At 38.8% G+C, this 21,997-nt stretch overlaps 1 protein-coding gene across 12 annotated transcripts in view; it reads right to left on the minus strand.

The window, feature by feature from the left end:
* The window catches only part of RYR2 (ryanodine receptor 2), a 240,254-nt gene that overhangs the window by 76,007 nt on the left and 142,250 nt on the right, over positions 1–21,997 (minus strand). For all 12 annotated transcript variants that reach the window (XM_081905768.1, XM_081905767.1, XM_081905764.1 and 9 more), the window contains 17 exons: positions 21,328–21,514; positions 20,214–20,319; positions 19,573–19,693; positions 18,629–18,798; positions 17,528–17,748; positions 16,857–16,947; positions 16,414–16,554; positions 15,305–15,468; positions 14,513–14,591; positions 12,518–12,607; positions 11,087–11,224; positions 9,640–9,717; positions 8,817–8,892; positions 5,926–6,052; positions 4,630–4,745; positions 2,614–2,678; positions 2,031–2,152 (listed from right to left, as the gene is read on the minus strand). In XM_081905768.1, the coding sequence (XP_081761894.1) occupies positions 2,031–2,152; positions 2,614–2,678; positions 4,630–4,745; positions 5,926–6,052; positions 8,817–8,892; positions 9,640–9,717; positions 11,087–11,224; positions 12,518–12,607; positions 14,513–14,591; positions 15,305–15,468; positions 16,414–16,554; positions 16,857–16,947; positions 17,528–17,748; positions 18,629–18,798; positions 19,573–19,693; positions 20,214–20,319; positions 21,328–21,514 (2,092 nt within the window). The remainder of the gene's footprint in view (positions 1–2,030; positions 2,153–2,613; positions 2,679–4,629; positions 4,746–5,925; positions 6,053–8,816; positions 8,893–9,639; positions 9,718–11,086; positions 11,225–12,517; positions 12,608–14,512; positions 14,592–15,304; positions 15,469–16,413; positions 16,555–16,856; positions 16,948–17,527; positions 17,749–18,628; positions 18,799–19,572; positions 19,694–20,213; positions 20,320–21,327; positions 21,515–21,997) is intronic.

Consider the following 21,997-nt stretch of genomic DNA (forward strand, 5'->3'; position numbering starts at 1 on the left):
TTCACCTAGCACAAGGTCTGCTCACAGAAGGGCTCTTTCTGTGAAAGGGAGCATCTTCAATGAGCAGAACCATAAAACAATCCCCCCTCTCCTCCCCTACACATGGTTCTGGCCTAACATCCCCCCAGTCTTTTTTTAAGGGTCACGTGGAGAAGGAAAGGGTGGAAAGCCCTGTTGCACAAATGGAAGCCTTTGTGTAGGGCTTTCACTTGTGGATTCGTGAGGTGAATCCCACTCAATGTGTTTTGAGTCATTGTGGTGCTCATGAAAGCTCTCATGGCTTAGGGAGACAGAGAATACAAAAGGTATAAGGAAATGGACAAATCTTGACATAAATCATGTTACTTTTCATGACCAAATTCAGGTTTTTTTATAATAATAACGAGGGCTATTACGGACATTAAATAATGTAACCTACTCAGAACATACACAAAATAAATCAGATTTTTTAAAACTGCCAGTTTTTCCAGATCCCCTCCACCAATAATTATTAATTTCTAAAAATAGCAGTCATTACCAGTGGTCTGCCCTGCCACACATTCCTCAGGCCCATATAATAAAAAACCCCAAGCCTATTCATCTCAGCCGTGCTGCCTGCACAGCCCCCTGTCTCTGAGAGCTCTTAGCAATATCTTCCAGAATTAATATCCTCCCTCTTCAGATGCCACTCAAAAGAAAAGTATACTTCCTGGCCTCTGACACATAACACCAGTTATTACTGGTCACCTGCATTATTACTGCCTGCATTCTAAGCTGTGATACAAAATGAAAATACTGTATAACCTACTGTGCAGGCAATGCTAACGTCAATCAAAAGACTTTCTAAAGAAGGTAAGTCTTTGATAACTACTTCTTCAACAATCCAGCACAACTTTTGAAATATACATAGAAAGCTGCCTTATACAGAGTCAGACCATTGATCCAGCTTGTTTACTATGGGTCTACATTTGACAGGCTCTCCAGGGTTTCAGATGGGGTCACTCTTGGCTTTATCTGGAGATGCTGGAGGTTGAACCAATGAGCTACAGCCATTCTCAGCACCGCATCTTCTGTTGCTCATTCAGCATTGCACAATGAATGGGGCTTAGAGATTTCATGAAGTATTTTTAACTATGTTATAAAACACATTTCAAGAACCTCACGACTAACACCGAGAAAGAATCAATATGGGTAACTCGCAACTCGCGCCCATTTAACTTGTGTGCATTCAGCTTTACATGCACAGGTAAAGGTAAACGGACCCCTGACCGTTAGGTCCAGTTGCAGACAACTCTGGGGTTGCGGCGCTCATATCACTTTACTAGCCAAGGTTGCTGGCAAACAGCTTCCGGGTCATGTGGCCAGCATGACTAAGCCGCTTCTGGTGAACCAGAGCAGCACACAGAAATGCCGTTTACCTTCCCACCGGAGCAGTACCTATTTATCTACTTGCACTTTGACATGCTTTCAAACTGCTAGGCTGGCAGGAGCAGGGACCGAGCACCAGGAGTTCACCCCGTCGCAGGGATTCAAACCGTGACCTTCCGATCGGCAAGCCCTAGGCTCTGTGGTTTAGACCAGTGTTTCCCAACCTTGGTTCTCCAGTTGTTTTCAGACTATAATTCCCATCATCCCTGACCACTGGTCTTGCTAGCTAGGGATGATGGGAGTTGTAGTCCAAAAACAGCTGAAGACACAACGTTGGGAAACACTGGTTTAGACCACAGCGCCATCCGCGTCCCTTTATCCTATTTATGTGCATAGCGATAAAGAAAAAAAAATCACCAGCCCACCCCCCAACATGAACCATCTAATTGAGTAGTTACAATGTGAGAAGTAAGAAGAGCTTAGAAACAGTAGTGGAGATGAGAAAAGGACAAGGAAATTATTAAGCTTAAAGTCTTGGGGAGCTGATCACTCTGTGAAATAGACATCTCCATGTAAATTTCCTTCTTCATGTAACTTTTCCTCTTCTTAGCTCAGTATGAATGCCCATAAATCTGTCTGTGTTTTGTAGTAAGCTAATTGGGTATTATAGTTTATTTTTTTACCTTGTCACCATTTCTTTCTCCTTATTTGAGGCATGCCCCCCGCTGCTAAGAGGCCTACTTGCAGCAGATAGGAAATACAGGCGATGGTTCTTAAAATACTGGTCGATTAAAGGAAGTACAACCTGGAATAAATACATGAGAAAAAATGGGGGGGGTGGACACTGATTATCTCAAGGCCCCATCTCCCACAATTCTCTGTAGATCTGACAGTGAGCCATCTCCATGAACCCTGACATCATCACCAAGTACCAGTGTGAACAGACTCAGCAAAAGTAGTCTACTTGAAGGTCTGCCAGGTTGCTTGCCCAGTCCCATGGGCTCAGGACACCAAAGGTGCACCCCCCCCCCTCCCCGCTTCAAAAGGAAAGCCTACGGGGCATCTCAAATGTTGGGACAATGTCTTCACTTGAGCTTAGCCATGCATTTTACTTATATTATCATACATGAATACCCAGCACAAGAGTATGAACCTGTGTCCCAGGTTCTTCACTGTGCCTAGCATGTAATTAGCATTAAATCTCCACTACCTTTATATATAACACATTTGATAGCAATAAAAAAGGCAAAAGAGAATATACTTTACTTTAGCAAAGAACTTGATTTCTTGTTCATAAGGAAATTGTTCTCCTTTGCCTCTGCTGCCACCATCTGTAAAAGAAAACATAAATTATTATTTTTTTAAATGTAGCCTTTTCTATTATTCCTAAACCATATCTCTCATATATTGAATTGCATACATTAATATATAGTATGTATGTAGCAATTTTATCCCTAACAGGTTTCTCCCTTTTTATCAGCAAAAGTGTAACAACTGGTTTAATCTCAGTGGTAGCGATCTAATCGCTTGCAAAAACCATAGCTCAAGCTCCCCTAGTTCCTCCATTACTATTTCAAGATTGAATCAGCCTCCACACTGAACTTAACACCATGCCTCTTTTTTCCACTTTTTCTTTTAAGTAACTAGGACAAGGAAATGACAGTGCCTGTCAGAAACAATCAGACTAGATAATACTACTCTCAACCCCTATCCAAATCATGAGTGTAGGTGAAAATTTATTATTGCATATTAAAATTGAATACTGCATATTTAAAAAGGAATAAGGAAGGAAGGGCAGTCATCAAATAGATACCTTGAACGCTGGAGTGTATTATAAATCATTGGAAAGACTCTCCTCTTCCAAAGAGGGGAGGGGTTGTGGGCAGGATCCGATCCCTGCCTCAAGCAGGGGGCGTTAGCCCCCTGCCGCCCACTCACCTGGCTGGCGCACCACGCCCACGGGCAGGCGGCCAACCAAGCGGCTTCAGGGGGGCATGGACAACAACTTGTTGCTGCGCCAGCCACGCGGCCTCACTTTTCGTCGTCCCATCGCGAGTCAAGGATCGCCGTGCTATCAGCAGAAGACAGGGAAGTATTTTGCGGGGGTAGAGCGTGAGTCCGTCGGTTAGTTGGTTTGCTTAGCTTCTGGCTGTTGCCGTTTAGCTTGGAGTTTTTCCTGGTTTTGGTCTTCTCGTGTAATTTTTGGCAGTGACTAGCTGTTTGAAACTCGGTCTGTTAATTGCATTATTTGACTTGGATTAGAGCTGCTTTGGGGTAAAATACATTCTTTCATCCATAGCGCCAGAGCAAGTATCTCCGCGGCCGCTCTAGCATCCTTAGTTGCTAGCGACTACAAGCGGGGCGACTTAGGGTTCGACACTGTGTGGGTTGTGTGTGTCTGAGGAGCGACTGCTCTCTTCCCTGCCAGTAATTTATACAGCGCCCCTCTGATCTTACGTCCGATACCTTTTCAAGACAATGCTCACTTGCATACTTGTATGAAATTTATTTAAACTAGACAGATTGCTTCCATTTTATATTTCTTTAAAAATTAAGACATATACCAAATGTTTTCTTCTTCTCTTCTTTATGAACTTTATGATCTATTTATGTAAGACCTGCATTTTTTATATATGAACATGTGATGTATGATGTGAAGTTGCTCATTCGTTTTTTCTACTAAACAGTAATACTAATGTTAAAAACTTAATGATTTCTCACATTTTTTTGAGGACATAATGGTCTTGTTCATATGACATGCTAAGCCAAACCTCCTCTCCAGGAAAGAAGCTCACAGACACTTTGGTTCTCCCCAGCCCAGGGGTCTGCAACCCGCGGCTCCGGAGCCGCATGTGGCTCTTTTACACCTTTGCTGCGGCTCCGGGGCGGATACTAGCGAGGGGAGGAGGCGCATTGTGCGCCCCGACACTCCCCACTGTGGCGGGCGCTGTACTGGCTGTGACGTCACATGGGGGCGGTGCGTGCGTTAGTCACTCACCGTCCCGCCCGCTGTCAGATCGCGGCTCCGGAGATATACTTGTTGTAAATGTCGCAATGGTTTTGCGGCTCCCAGATTTTTTTTTTCCTTCGGAAACGGGTCCAAGTGGCTCTTTTTGTCTTAAAGGTTGCAGACCCCTGCCCCAGCCCTTTCTGATGCCATGCCAAGCTAATTCAAGGTTTGGCTTAATGTGTTGCCTTGGGGCTCATGGCTAAGTTATTTCCTCATTAACCACGAGCTTTAACCAATGCTAAAATACAAAATGCTTATTTACAGTGCCTTACCAAACTCCAGAATATACTGATGGGCTTCATCCACATATCTTATCAGCTGCTGAAGAAAACTGTAAGCAAATCGTTTCTCGATGGAAGGCGTGTCTAATTCTAGATCCTTTAGACCTCTAGAAAAACAAGAACTTTCACTCAAATTTAGATCCCAATAAGTAGATTTTTGTACAAAAACGTGCAAATTATCACAAAGTTAGCTGTGGCCTTGTATATTCACCTACCTGCACATACTTTTAAAGTAATTTAGATTAAACTCATATTAACACAGCAAAAAATGTTTCTGTGTGTTTTACATGAATTTTTGTTTCTCTTTTCAGTTTCGCATCATTTTGCCTTGATTCAGATGTTAACCCAAACCACTGCATTGGCAAGTCTTAATATGAGCCTCAGGTTGTCCTCTCCCTAATTCTCCTTCAATATTATTATTCCCTTCTGGTTGGTGGTGAACTATATCTTCAGGTTACATCCAAATCAACTATCTGTATCCCCTCAGCTGGACAGATCAACTGTCACTAGAGAAAATAGCACCACTGTATAGGAATTTCCCTTATATTCCTCCTGTACCATCCTTCTTATTTTAAGGATTTGATGAAAAAGACTGATTGGGTGGCCTTTACAGCTTTCAGCTGTTTTAGGATGAGAAATATGTCATATTTTATAGTATTACTACTTCATGAGCATTTCAGTTTTACAAACATAAATGCACATATACTGGTGGTAGACAACTAAATTTTGCTCAGAGTAGACCTGTTTACATTAATGAAGCTAACTTAGTCATCTTTATTAAATTAAATGGGTCTGTTCTGAGTAAAACACTTAGGCCCAGACTGAACTAACCGGATGCCAGCATGAGGGCTCCTGTTAGTGCAACAAGGTTCTCTACCCTCACCAGGTTCCCCCAAATTCACGCTGGAATTCAGGAGAACCCCCAAAAGAGTGCAAGGGCGAAGAGGAAGGACCATTCCACCTAGAAGCAGAAAAGCTTGCACTGACAAAAACTCTCAGAAGAGCGCAGTGCTGAATTCTTCCTAATGGTTTTGTAGCTGTCGCCCAGTGTTCAGGAATAGTTCAGAAACAGAAAACAAAAAGAACTTCGCAAATATTTCAGATTTACTACTTGATTCACATTTCAAACAAAAACAAAACTTCCTGCCTTTTGTGTGCATATGTATTAAATAAATAAATAAATAAATAAATAAATAAATAAATAATTCACACACCATATGGCGAAGGTTTAACTCAGCATTGTTTACCTTTTACCTAAAATCTATTGCAACACAGATTAGAATTTACCTTGAGACCACATATCCATTGATCTGTAGGAACTTCAGGATATCTTGTGCTTTCTCTCTGTCCTTGGCCTTTTCTTTGGCTGTCAGTGTATCATATGGAACAAGTAAGGGATGGTTTCCTCCTCCCACTGTTGTAAGTTAGAAAAATGACACCATAGTTAAGACTGAGGGATGGCCAACATAGGATATATTGTGAATAAAATTCAAAGAGGGATATATTACTGTTTTATTCCAAAATGCCCATAATGAACTTTACGGTTTAGTCATAGGACATATATGACGTAAATGTAATTAATGTTATTAAAAGGTAAATATATATATATATACAGTATGCAAAAAAGTACAGCATTTAAAAACATAAAAAATCTGACAATTCAAATGCCAGAATCAAGGGGTCCTCACTGCCATGGCAAGTTTGTGGGTGCAGAGGAAGAATTATTGGGACAGAGCAGATGCCTCACAGAAACAAGGCCCTGGACCATGCTTGCTAAGGTCCCACGTTGGTGAAAGAGAGGTGGCAACAGCAGAATGAGAGTGGGGAAGTATCCAGAAGATCAGTTTCATGTGGGATAGGAAATAGCAAGACACTCATAAGGCTGGAGGAGCTCTCCCAGAGGAAGAGCTGCCTTATAGGTAGCTAATATGGGTAACCACTTCACACCTGCCTCTCCTCACAAGGTTGTGGTCTGCTTAATCCAAACCATTCATGTCTGCATCTTCTTCGTCCCAAGGCCCGAGGGAGGAGGGGCGCTGAGCAGCTCCATCTCCCAGTGCATAACACAATCAACTTAAATCTATGCACTACTCGTGAGGCAAGTCCACTATTCTTTCATTACCTCATCATTTGTAGGGTTAATATATGGATTTTTAAAAAATGAATTTCTCCCCACCTAGCATTCTTGAAAAGGGAGTCAGAGAATCACTTCTGCTTCTCCAAAGTGCTTTTTTCAATGCACTGGGGGTTAAAGCCATTATTTGATGCTCCCACCCTGCCTCATAGAAGGCTGTTCTACAGTATTCTTTGCACAGAGATATTAAGCATCAAAAGGGAACAGAGCACCAAATGAGTGCCTAATAACCCACTAAAGACCAGACATTAAAGACGTCAGCACATGATATATTATATGCATTTCTGATATGCTGTTTTAACAGTTGAATACAAATATTAAAGAGGATGGCAAGCAATATGTCTGCCTAGCAGGAGAAATCGGTGCAAGCAGGGCAGCGTTGCCCACCTGCCTTCCAAATATCAGGCATCCCTCATGGTTCCTAGGGAGAAGGATGAGGCATGGAATGTGTGCAGCATTGGTGTCCTGACACCATACTCCCACACCTTTCTGAATTCCCCACTCTTCACCATCTCCCTCTCAGGAACCAGCAGTGACACTTTGTGATCAGAAGACACAAGAGCAAAGTTGCCCTCTGTCCTGCCAGTGCTGGATTTACGTAACAGCTAAACAAGCTACAGCTTAGGGCCCCACTCTCTTGGGGGCCCCCAAAAAAATTAAAGGGAAAAAAACCCTGGGTGTACATTTCCAAAAAGTAAAATAAAACCTACATACAGCAACTGTGTTTTGTGTTGTAAGTAATGATGTAAGTAATGGGCCGCCAATCATTTTAAGTTAGAGCTTAATAATTATTTCACTATTAATATACTTCTTAATTGTATTTCAGTTCAACAATTACCTTGTTAAAATACATATTTTGTTATGTGCAAATGGCTTTAGATACCTATTAGGTCCATAAATTACCATGTAGCATATATTCAACACACAAAAAAGAAACGATTTGCTGTTGACAAAGGACAGCTGGACATATAAAGGGCCCCATTACCTTCAGTGGCTTAGGGCCTCATCAAACCTAAATCCTGCCCTGTGCCCTGCCCTGCCTTTAACTGCTATGATAGAAATGAATCTTTGCTAAAACTTTTCCAGTAGCATAAAGGAAAGAAGAATTAAAAATATGACTCAACTTTGCAAAGCTAAACACACTTTCCAGCACATTACCACCCCCTCACTGCTAAAACAGGCAACGCTTGACTTTATCTTCTGAGGTTTTAAACTGCATTTTGCTTTTTTTCTATTATCTGTTTTCATACTTACAGTTGGGAATGAAAATCCTCAATCTGACAAGATGTAGTTATTAGGTTGTCATTTAGCTAAAAGATAATTTCTCACAGTTCTATATTGTGGGCATCAGTCAAGAATTAATGTATTCTCTGCTAGCAACATCTTTTTATCTACTAAGGCATGCACTTTAACTTGGATAAGGCAAGGAAGACATTGAAGCAAATGCTTACCTTTAGATTTTGACATAGTATTCTAAATGAACATGGCATTGAAAGGTTTAAAAAGTAGATATAGCAAATTATGAGGTGGGATAGGAGTTTAAAATGGTTGGCAAAGACAAGTGGTGTTTGGATGGCTTCTGTCTGTGTATGTTTTAATGCATATTGTAGGAAATAACATGTTTTGAAAAACTCTGAGGCCTTATTTTTAAAAATTTAATAGCTGATATATACATCAAGAATTACTAGGTGAGATAACCCATACTGTGTATCAGTATTATTCTGTTCCAAAATTATTCCCAAATCAATATCTTCAAAATACACAATGCTTTCTTTGTATTTTTTGCATAGTATCATTAGTATATGTAGCCCTTCATACATATGTAAGCCAAAACAAACCCTGGTCCCTGCTGTACTACTCAGGCCAAATATTTTTATTAACTTCCAGAATGTATTTATATGTTCTAAACATATGTATATCTGAATCTATACCCTTAAAAACCTGGGTGAATTATTGCAATCCTTTTTTTTTAAATTAATGATTATTGTTAGGAAACCCAAGCTAATAATTCATACGTTTGTAAAACTATAAGCAAATTCTTTACCTTTTGCTTCAAGCTCCATCTTCTTTTTCTTTGCCCATATATTGTGATAGTTTTCAGCCATCATTTCAGCCATAGCCTGATGAAATAAAAGGATTTGTTTCATAACAGCTAATCTTAAGTCATGCTTGTGATGCATTTTTGTTTTATTGTTTTAGGATATGGCAGTCAGCTTCACAATAGCCAATTTTAAATGAAGCTTCTTTTGCATTTATTTTTACATTATTATGCTTTTGCTAAAGTTGCAAAGGTGCACTTCAGATCCCCCCCGCCCCAATAATTAGCTTCCTAGTACATTAATTTTACAAATCTAAGCTTCAAGAAATGATCTCAAACATTAGAAATGTTTGCTTTAATGCAGAGAATTGGTAAAAACTGTCACGCAACAGATTTCTCCTCTGCTACATTGGCTCTTATCCCTAATCACTGCCATGGCACAGAATTAATTGTTATTGCAGTTCTTAATTGTTCTAACTGATTTATCTTCTTGAATTTTTTTTCAAACCAAAAAACTACTCAAGATACATTGAAGAAGCTGTACGCTGTTCTCTGCTTGGGACTACTCTTTGTAGACCACTTTTGGTAACCAAAATTATAATACAAATGTTGAATTTAAGCACCTGCAATAGCACCCACTAGTTTTTGCTGCAAAGACTAACCTGCTTAATCCTCTGGAAATTCTTAAAATTGTACAGATGTCATATATATTTATGAATGATAGCTACCAGAGGATAAGCAGGGAACTTGCATTGTACAAACACGGCGAAAGAAACAAAAGCTTTCTTAAATGTTTCTAATACATGACATTAGCTGTGATATAACTTACATGTAGTTCTCTGGAGAGGGTGACATTACTCATGTCAATTGCACGAGGGCTATAACCATGGACAGTATCTACAGAAACCTGAGTAAATATTAACAGATGTGTAAAAAAAAGTAAAAAGAATAACCAAATACAAGTTAAAATGTTAAATGACAACTTACAAAGGATAAGAGGTTTATTAACAAATCCATAGGGAAAGAGGGAGCAATTGACAATCAGCCTACACATATTTCTCTATTAAAATGCAAAATGCTGCAGATTAATAAGAGTTAGGCACAGTCCAGATAATATTTTTTTTATAATAAAAAAAACATTGTTAGTACAATACTGACGTTTTGGGGACTTTATGAAACTGCATCGTGCCAATTTTCCATTTATCTAAAAGAATAATTGGCCTGTGCAAGGAATCACAGTGTAATCAAATAGAAATGGAACCAAAAGATGAGACATGCTGAGCATTAATACAATATTCTTCCAAAAACTACAGGTACATGATACCAATTTCAGCTTGAAGAAATGGTCTATCTACTGGAAAAGGCAAAGAATATTTTAAAGAAATGAATGCTGCCATTTCTCTTTCCCCAGAATCTCTCTTGAAACACTATCCAGAAAAATAATAATGGACTTGGTTGTAGATTAAAGTTATTTTCTAGAAAATACTGCAATCCTGATAATCATTTATCAGGAATAGTTGCGATTACCTATACAGAGCAATCCAAACTCCTGACCTGCCAAGCTAGAGGAGTTAGGATGTGATGGAAATCTTGCTCCACAGGTTTTTTGGGGGAGGGTGTCTGCTACCATGGAGGTCTCTGTTTCATGTACCAACAGCAGAAGCAAACATCCCCCTCCCTTTGGTAACAGCCAGCATAAACCCCCAAAACTGGGTGGGGAGGAAACAGACTTGGTTGGCGAATGTTCCATTGGAACATAAGCCAATCCAGTTACCAGCAATGAACCTAATCTGAGTCTCTCTGCTGTACCAGCCTGGAGTTAGCAGAGCAAAGAACAACAGTTGTGTATCACCTTCTGCCCTAGGCCAGCATAAGCAGCAGAACCTCAGATATGGTGGTGGCTCCAACACTCCTCTGAACTCTGATGCTCCTGGCCAGGAGTTGGGATTGCAGCCCTAAGACTCTTTAAAAATAGCAAGTTTTAAAAAAAACACTTACAAAATAGTGTCACAACACTGTATAATTCAGTCTGTATTACTTGATTCATTCAAAACTGCACACACAGCTTTAGAATTTTCCTCACCTCTTTTCCCTACATGTGCAACACAACTGAAGTACAGCAGCAAATGAAGCTGGTACCTGATTATTTTTCATGACGATAGTACGCCAAATCCTCCTCTACATCTAAACTAGTCCTTTATATTTATTAACCACTAGATGCCTGAGATTATGGTACTCGGTAGAAGCAAACACTTGCAGCATGATACAGGATGTACCTGACTTGTCTGTGATATTCGGCGTGGCCTGTTATAAAGAGCCATAGTATCTCCTTCCCTCGTTCTTTCAACCCGCCATCCCCAAGCAAGCATGGTTTTCAAGGACTCCTTGATTGGCCATCTGTAAATTTCTTTCTCCTAGGGAAAACAAATAGATGGTTATGTTTTTAGTTATCAAGTAGCTGAGAGGACAGTACACTCTCTTATAACACTGTTTATTATATTTTAATTATTACATAATTTAATAGTAATCTAATACTTGCCTAGGTTATCTCCCAGACCTCTAGCTAACTCTGGTATAGCATAAAAATGTGAGAATAGCCAGCATACTACCCAGCATGTCCACATGGGAATGCAGAAATATAGCTTGATTCTACAAATATTCATTTTAAAACAAGTTTCCCTGCAGTCAACGTAACAAACTTTTCACACACAAAAATGGAATCAGAAGTGGGCTGCAAGGATGAATTGCAATATCACTGTATGAAGTAGAGATGATGAAGTTACACTACCAGCCATCTCAGATTATCTCAACAGGTGTACACAAGACAAGACAAGGGAAGTCTTGGACAAAACAAGAAAAATGATAAGCCCATCATTTAAACTCAATATGTCAACGTAGGCCAAAGAGAGAGAAGCAAATTATTTGTTAAAAGGTGCAGCTCATGTAAAGGTTTGATGAAAAGATTCATAAGGAGGGTAGCCCTGACATGAGGTGAAAAACTGAGGAATCTAATTCTATGTGTTTAGAATTCCTAGATAAGCCATTCTATTTTTAGGGAGGCCACCAAGGAACAAGACACATACTGGATGTCATGGAGTGTGGCATCAGCCAGAAATGTAGCTGCCCTGGAAATTTTAAGTAACATTCTTGTTACACAGTCTAGGTCCTGATAGGAATTCTCTAGATCATCCAGCCATATGAGGGATGCCCTGGTAAACACTGAGGATGGACACAAGTGTTGAGCAGCAAGGACAGCTGCCTCATGCGCTCTGCATAAGGCAAAGTCCAGTCACCATTCTGAAGAGTCCTTAAACTGTGCATTCCCATTTTTAGGAAGAAGGAATTTAGCAAAGAAGATGACACATCTTCATGGCTGAGTTTTTCAGCATATTCATAAACTGTTGGTCAAGGTTATAAAACCTATTGGCTACGATGACTTTTTTATATTGTAATGAAGTGCCCTACTCTCTTTACTCTCTCATAAGTCCTGCCTCAGACCAGACGAGAAACTTCAGACTGGTGGAACATGCTCAATTTGCACAAAAATATCATTAATCCCGTCTTCCTAACTTAGAATGTGTTCTAATATATGAGAGGAGTTCTAACAACCAAGGGATTTGTCTATTGTTTTAGATATCACTAAAGTTAATTTTAATAATAAAATGAAAAGATCACCACAAACAAAACATTTGACATGAACTTCTTACCTTTTCTGCTAACAGTTTATATTGTTTCATTAATGGCTGCACTTTGGAAGATTCTGAGTATGTTTCACCATATATCCACCCATTTGCAAACTGATAAAAATAAAAAGCGGGAGGGGATAAGCTGAACAGGAATCTTGATGTCATTTATGTTTTGGATGGTGTTTTTGCATGCTATCATTATGCTACACCCACTTGTCCAAGAGAACTAGACTCACCAGCATATTTTTGCCTTGGTTATTTTGAACTTAAAATGACTTAACAGCTGTAATAACAATATCCTATATTCTAATTAGTCATGCAATAACTAAGAACTTCTTATCATATATATGATTATTAAGAACTTCTTATCATATATACTAATAGTGAACTCATTCTCAGAATACAGTGGTGCCTCGCAAGACGAAATTAATTCGTTCGCGAGTTGTTTCGTATTGCGATTATTTCGTCCTGCGGAGCGCGGATTCCCTGGGTATTAACGGCTTTAAGAAAAAGGAAGCAAACTCACAAGACGTTTTCATCTTGCGAAGCAAGCCCATAGGGAAATTCGTCTTGTGAAGCAACTCAAAAAATGAAAAACCCTTTCGTCTTGCACGTTTTTCGTCTTGTGAGGCATTCGTCTTGTGAGGTACCACTGTACTAATGTAGCCAAAACAGCTACATTATCCATGCATGCACAGGCTAAGAGGAACCCAAAGGTTTGCAAAAGCTTTTTTAAAAAAATGGGGGAAGAAAATCATCCCCTACCCAACAACAACAAAAACAGCCCATTGCCTGAGCACACTTAGAGGGCATGGAATGCTGACTAAGTGTTAGGGAATGGAAACAGAAATGTGGCTGAGGAGGTGGAACAGAGTGGAGCACTCCAGTGCACCATTGTGCTGCAGGTCCCATCTATGGAGAGAATTTTCTGAAAATCTCGGTGTCAAACCTATCTTTGTTGCTTGTTTTTCATTTCTGTCTGTCTCGCTCCTTGGTTTCAACAAGAAGCAAGGTTTTTTAATTGGTTGCCCTAAATATGTGAATAATTCTCGCATATAATATGCAGTATTATATGAATAATATTACATGTATATACTCTCCAGGTTTCCTAAAGTAACAGATGCATACAACAATGAATATAATTGTTTAAAAATACTCATGTATTAATACCGATAAATTTATGCTGCAGAAATATAATACTGAATGACACTTGAGTCTTTTATATGTATAATATACAATTTTTGCATATAATTTTGCATATAATTAGTTGGCTCAGATGTAATGGGAGACTTGATATAATGGGGGGAAAGCTCAATTGGGGCAGAACCACCAAATTCTGGGAATAAATCCATTTAAAGTGGATTATTCCAGCTTCCCTAGTCCCAACTATAGTAGATATAGACTTAAATCAAGTGCACTTTAAAACAAATAGTAACTAAAAGCTTGCATGTGTATGTTGTGGTCATGAAACTTATATTTTTACCACACAAGAGGTGCTCTTCAAAGAGAACAATTTTTTTTTAAGGACCATATATTAAATAGTGCATGCATGATGTAAATATACAGTGATTGCATTGTAAATATACCTGGCATCCATCCACCCCATGGCACTAATATGCACAGTTGGTAAAATTGGATCAGATACTTATGATTTCTATTTTTCTAGATCTACAATGTCATTTTCCAGATAGTAGGCAACCATGCAAACGCAACCATCCAAATATCTGATAACAAACATAAACATCCTTACTAAAAGCAAAAAGCAAAGAAAAAGTGTTAACTAATTAGATTAGTATAAATGTAAAAACAGGGACTACTCATTTACTGAAACTCAGAAGATAAATGCATTTAAAGAAAACTTTTTGATTAAAGAAAGAAGACTGTTCTACTCATGCAACATAAACAAGATTCCATGATGGATACTCAAAAATGGGAAATGTGTTTCAGACTATTATCCAGACAGATTTTTAATACTTTAAATATGCTTGGGGGGGGGGGAGTTGCTAAACATTTTACCTTTTCCATGCACCATTTATCATGGGAATGTTCTGCATATTTGTTAATAAAGTAGTCCAGCTTTTCAGGAATTGTAATGCTAGATAAGAAAATACAAGACCAGGATTAATAATATATATAATAAATTGTGCATTGCTTTTAATCCTTCTTTCATAAAAAACAGTTGATCATAACATACTTAGAGCCCTAACAGAGCTTGAGACCAGCAAATACCTACCAGCCCACCCTCCACTATAGACCAAGTTAAGCTTCGATATGTTCCAAGGAAACTCTGCTGATCATTACAAAGCCAGCCAAATGTTGTTTGGTAATAACATGTAAGTGGACCTCCTCTGTGATGACCCCCTTTGGAATACTTTCCCTGAAGTGGTCCAAGAAGTGGTTACAGTAATCAGCTTTAAGTGCCTCTTCAGTATACAATACTTGTCTCCCCAGCTTTCCCACAAGGCAACAAAGGTTTAGGATCAGAGTTTTCCTTCTCCTTGATTGGCTACCTTCTCAGGTTGACAAGCATCATCTGCCCCTCACTTCCCTCTATAGCCTGTGCACTTCCCTTCTTGACCCACTATTGGTCTCATCTGCTCAATCTGCCAGAGCCAGGGGAAATCTCTAGCTCACTGAGGATTAGAGACCCATCAGCTACCTTCACCTTGTTTAGCCAGCCAGTTGAAGTTGTTTCCTGGGATGTGGCTGCTGTTGCATGTGGACAGCTTCTAGGAACCACAGGCGAGAGCTGAGTGCATGCTGGACAAAATACACCAGAAGTGGCACAACAGTATAATAAATCCTTACTTTGAAGTATCAACAGGTTGTGGATTAAAGTTCCCATCTGAATCCATGGACGCTTGCTTTTCCATCACACCCACATAGTTTGATTCCATGTAATCAGGAGGCAAAGCCCCAGCCACTGCACTCAGGCACGGCAAGGCCAGTTTGAATAGTTCCTGTTCATATTTCTGGGAAGACAAAGTAGAATACAAAAGACCTAGCAATGAATTGAGACAGCCTCTATTTTTGCTGGAAAATTAGCAATGTTTTCGTATCTGAGCTAGCATCACTTGTACTTTGATCTACCATGGCGTGTACATTCAGGAACTTCTCTATGCAAATAGCATTGGAGGGAGGGGTTAAATTTCTCCTCCATATCTATGGTGATCCTGATTATTATTACCCCACCCCACAGGGCTGATGTCAGTCGAATTTTTCAAAACATGACATTAAATACAAAGATGAGTCCTTAGGTGGTTCCAGGGCACCGCCATTCACTTAAAAAAAGAGGGGGTAGTGCGAAATCTTTTTCTGAAACCAGCTTTCTGCCATCTTCTCTATTTTATCCCATTTATTTACTTTATTTATTTGCATTCTACAGAGCGCTCCAAAACTGAAGGATAACAAGTAGTATATATTGGTGACCCATGGTAATTACAATGGCCTTATCAAAAGGAGTGGAATCATGAAGCAGCCACCATGTAAAGTCTCCTCACAATTTGGCAGGACTGCAGACATGGCCTCCAATGTGGTATGAGGAGCTATTGCCAGAATTATCAGAGGAAATAAAACCTGGCGTGCATGTGCAAGCACTTGTTTATACACAAAGGAGTCACATTTTGTATGTAATGCACAATTATTATTGCATATTTGGAAATTATTCATTTTCAAAGAATACTGTCTTCACATTACGTTAAAAGCCAGGGATCCTGGTACAATAATTTAGTTGCATTCATGGCTATAAATTGTCATTTTTATATACTTATTTTATTAGGCAATCAAACTTTGCTGGGGAAACTATGAAGAACATTTAACAAAGGGTTTGCAGGAATATCCATTTCTCAAAAAAGACATTAGAAAAATTAGAGTACATTATTCTTCCAACATGCTTAAAACATAAACTTAAAAGTTACCTTTTGAGATAAGGCATCAAAAATACCCCAGAACAACTTCCTGGACAAATGAAGTTCTTCTTCTGAAGCAGCACCAAAGTTGCCCCATCCTCCTGGTAAACAGTAATACTTCCAACATCTTTCATAATGATTTGTCAGCAACTTGGGAGGGGAAAAAATAACTCAGTTTCAGAGAATCCACTATAAACTTTGTAGAGCAGGTAGGTATGATCAGTTTCAGGTACTGAGACATAGACCTCCAGGTATAGGGCAATATAATAAAATAATGATGATGATGATGATGATGTGATCTGTTTTGAAGAGTGTGCTGGATGTAAATGACTGTGCCGAAATGTTTTTGCTTCACAGTGTAGTCAAAATGCTATTATCAGATCTAGATTCTGAAGGATGATGGTAAGTGGCAGTTGTATATTCTGAAAGGGAAGATTAAAGACCACACTCACCTTAAGAGGCATCTTTGCATGCTCATTTAGCAGTGGAATATCAAACACTAATCTTCTCAACAAATGTTGCATCATTGAAGGCCTCAGCTGACTGCAAGTAGAAAGAAAAAAGTGAGTAGAAAATGTGTTCTACTGTTGGAGGATAGCAAGCAACCTACTTTGCAAACCTTATCCAAACAGTGTAGAGTTTATTCTGCACATGTCTGTTTATACTTTGTTGTATTTCTTTGGATTCTCTTATGACTTATGAGAATAATTTTAAGAAACCCATAAACTTGCATTCATCCATTCCAGTCCAACCATATGAATATTCACAGTTCAATGGGATTTATTCCCAAAGAGGTGTAATGTTCTGTTGCTATTTCAAAGCATCCTGAATACACTCAAAGCATCTTTAATGCATTTTAATCTTTGTTGGAAGCCGCCCAGAGTGGCTGGGGAAACCCAGCCAGATGGGCGGCGTACAGACAATATATAATCATCATCATCATCATCATCATCATCATCTTGAGTACATTATCAGGGAGGTGACATATTGGGATTATAATATACAATATATTGGGCGGCTCCCAACAGAATACTAAAAACACGATAAAATATCAAACATTAAAAACATTAATCACCAATGTTATTAACTAATTTTCCTATAAATCCCAGAAGTATACACTTACCCACATATGGAGAGTAGGCACTCTTCAATAGAGTCCCGTTGAGCTTTGGTAAGAGAGCAGCCCTTGGAAAGTCGGTACACAGTATGTAGCAAGGAATCTATAAGGGAAGCATGGTGTTCTGTGCCAGCAAAAAGAGGAGCACATCTAGTTAATAAAGGCAAAACAGCAGTGCAGAGGTACCGATTGAGAGCCAGGGCCATATCTGTAGCACTCAGAGCAACCTATAAAATAAATTGTAAAGCTATTAAGGTAGGTAAGTTTTGTTGTATACAAAATGGTTACATAGTAACATGATGACAATCTATTAGGTTTGCTTTCAAGGAAAGCAAGATGGATTTTTATAGGAATAAAAGGACATTATGAGCGTGCTAGACTTGTTTTGTTTTCCTCTGCCATTTGCTTTCAATATTTAAACAACTCATATATTTGCTAAAATCACATAACATGTTTATTATTTCATATTTCATTTCCCATTGTTTTAATTGGAAGATTCAGCTGTCTGTAATCACAAAATATAAAACAATAAAAATAAACACAGTCAATATAATTAATTTACAAAATGCCTGTGTAGTGTAGTGTAATATAATGTAATGTAATGTAATTATGAACTCCTTAGATGTTGTGAACTGCTGAGAGTGCCATACAATGATGTTCACGCACCTACTAAATACATTTTTGTTTAGGCACTTCTGAGCTGTAACCCGGTCATTTATAGAAGATTAATTTTATATTTTATGTAGTTTTTTGCTGTTTTAGAGATTGATTTTTTTATTTTAAAAAACCTATTTTATTGTTCACAGATTTTGTGTTTCTGCAGTTTATACTTTTTTTTTTACTTTACACTGCTTCAATGGCTTTGTGCTCTGAATTTATCTAAACATTTGTTTTTTATCATTAGATAATAATATCTTACATGAAAAACTGAATTTGTCTAAAGTTATACAATACATCCATGGAATTTGAAGTCAAGTCTCCCAACTTTCAATACTCAATTCTAGAGTATTGCAAAAACTTTCCTTATCATTTTCGAGAAGTCAGAATACATGCATGGTATAGATCTAGATCAAAGCGAGAACCTAGTAATCAAAAGTTAATTGTTACCGTATCTAATGAAGCAGCAGCACGAAGATCTGGCAGAAAGCCAACTTCAAGAAGATGTAGAAGAAAATCCTGGTCTTCAATCCCATAGACCCTGTCAAGGAACAATACCATGGCTGCCTTGTGGTCTGGGCAAAACCCCTCTGACATATCAGGTTCCACCACAGTACCATCTGAAAAAAAAATATCAATTACACAGATTTCTGGTACTGATACAAGCAAATGGTACCTGCAACAAAATGTTGCAGCATGGAGTGCTTCTGTTCAGGATTTCGGGCAATCCAATTCATTCCTCCTCCCCTCTAGTTTTTCCATTCTCACCCCACATTAGTCAGCCAACAGTCCATGTTCACTGAGCATGTTCAGTCCTCAAACGGCTTGTTTCCCCTGAATATTTTTCTGTATCAGCAAACCTGGGATTCTCCCAAGACTTATGGTATCATACCTCCCTCTTGAGCATTGATGGTACCAACTTGCCTACATAAGGACCGGCTCTCAGAGAACTGAGATCACTATTAGGATATATGATTGCATAACTACTTCCTGCCAAGAAGAATGAGTGTATGAACATCCTCTAGACATCCTCTACGTGGCTTACCCATTTTCTTGACTGAATAAAGGGAATCTGGCAGATAAAACCTAAATCATTCCAATCACAAGCACTATGGCATCCTTGTTATTGCAAATACTGATACTGAACATGTAGTTTATTGGTTTACTATCTTCGAAACACTATTTAATAATCACATACTCCTGCAATTCTACAACTGAGAGGCTCGTGCCATGGAAAGTCAGTGTGAATTTCTGTTTCATTTCCATTTTAAATTTCACACATATATTTCATTTCCATTTTAATTTTCATACATATTTGAGAAAAAGGTATTCTGTATCAGTCAAGTTTTTTATGTTAGAACATATCAGAAAGAAAAATGGAACACTTTTCTTACCTTTTGCTATTGTTGGCATGTGGAAAGGAATACTAATCACACCCACCAAATCTTCCAAAGGAATCAAAGACCGCAGAATGGATCTTATTCTAATCGCTTCCCCTTTGCCAGCATGGATTAGCTATTGAAGGAGTAATGCAAACATTTCTTTATATGATTGATATCATAATATGTACACATATTATTCATAAGCATAGATTAAAAGTAACGATTTCAAACAATGATTTAAAAATCTAGAATACTGGGGGGCTACAGCAAAGCTTAACATACAGGTATTCATGAGAAGCTAGAGTTATAGTACAGTCATCTGACACACAGTATATTGAAGCTAGGTTGGAAAGTTGTGGTGCTCGTGTTAAGTATGTTTGGAAAGCCTCACTCACTTAGAATTGAAGAGGTAACGGTGTCAATGATTGCATTTTCCTGTATGCTAAAGTGCTGTTATGCTTAAAAAGTCTGAACGGATAAAGCCAAAACTCATATTTAAGTTTCTCAAGGGTATACCAACAGCAGCAGCAACTTACAACTTGATACCCATTCAGAAACAGCAGTACTATTAAACCTGTGCTCTGATTTTAACCAATTAGCAGCAAGTAGATGTTAAACAAGGATGATAAACGCTAGTAAACAACAGAACCTACATGCATTTCTGGAGCACAGCGTCCTAGGAGATCAATCAAAGCAGCATAAAAGGTCATGATGGCATTTCCCATGTGAATGGTATCATCTTCTTCTTCCACCTCACTTCTGTTTAATTTTTTTCCCCAACAGGAAGGAAAATAGAGGGTCAGTGAGGAATTTGTTGTGGAAGTTTAACTTTGTTACAAAAGCAAGACTAGGTTTTATCCCTGGCACATCTAATAATAATTGCCTCAGACTGACTCTGGAGTCCAGTTATGTAGACTTCTAACATTGCTCCACAATAAAATGTAGCTTGAGGTATCTCTTTTACATTTATGTAATGAGCCATCCACATGTAGTCACTGCAAGCCCTATGCTAATTCAGTGAAGATTACCTTCATGGGGCACTGTGACTCAAACCACATAGGGAACTGTGCCAGGCTGCTGAAGGCAGGTAAGCTGTTACCTCAATTGGTGGCAAAGGGTGTGTGTTTTTTTCTGTCTCTAAATAGAGGTGTGGGGCTTGGCCATCTCCTCTTCAAAGGTAAGCCAATCCCCCAAAGTTCTTAGAATTTGCCCTCCCTCTGGTAATTATAGATTTTTTTCATGCGAGATGGTCCCATGAAAGGTGTGTGGAGAGGAATTATTTGGCCCAGCCTTAAACCCTTCCTCCCACACCTGCAATAAATGGACTTACACCACCTGATATTTAAGAACCATGGAAAGACGACTGCTTTGCCCCAAAATGCATTATACAGTATTTATTTTCCAAAGCACCTTATTAATACATTGATATATTCCATTGTTAATAAGTTATGTAAAGTCAGTGAATTATGGTACTGATTCAGGAGTAATATAAGATGTCAAATTCAAGGAAAATATCTGCCTATTTGTGATATAATAAAATATTACTATTCTGATTTACAACAAAAAGAAAATGTACTATTATTACGAATACTCCCAAAAGTCTCAAATGTTGAATTCTTGGGGACTATTGTATTTAGAAACCTGTTAGGTTTGGCAGCTGACCAAGTATTTGCAAATTATGAATAAAGCCTTATTTTAGAAAACTGAATTCTGTAAGACCTATTACAAAATAGGTCTGGGGAAGTTAACCCCTTCTTTACTACCTACAGTGTTTTATTGGATCCACTACTTGGTGAAGGTCCATCTCTTGTGGGGTCTTCTGAGATGTTTATGGCTTCCTCCATGGCAGCAAGCAGGCCATTTCCACCTTCTCCTCTCAGTGCTGGTCCAAAACATTCAGGACGTCGAATGAGCAGTCTTACCACCACATTGGCATTCTCTTCAACGCTCTCACCTACAGTCAGTAAGGAAGGCCACAGCCAAAGTCACAATCCAGGGCTTACATGGGGGTGGGAACAAGCCTAGATGAACTGGTACCAGCACCATGTTGCTGTGCCAGATGAAGCAGAGATTTTATTCATTACAAGATCCAGCTGTAATGACAGCTTCCTAAGTGTGATGGGAGAAACCCAAGTCTAAGTAAGCTGTGAAGGTGACTACTGTATTATTGTTTTGGCTGCAAATAGGGCAATCCCACTATATCCAGATCAGGAAACACTGGAATGCCTAGCCAAATCAACCTTCACAAGCCATTCAGACGACTTTCGAATTTCTGACATATTGTTGGGAAGTAGAAAAGTGAAAGAAACATGGACAAAAAGTAAGGGACTATGGTGAATAACACTTGAGGGAAGGGAGTTGAAAGGGACACTTGGAGTGTGCATATAGATGAATTTTAACACTCATCCAGTGTTACCAAATGCTTATTTTAGTTCAT

The sequence above is a fragment of the Podarcis melisellensis genome, assembly GCF_964234715.1.
Source record: "Podarcis melisellensis genome assembly, chromosome: 3".
Taxonomy (NCBI): Eukaryota; Metazoa; Chordata; class Lepidosauria; order Squamata; family Lacertidae; genus Podarcis; species Podarcis melisellensis.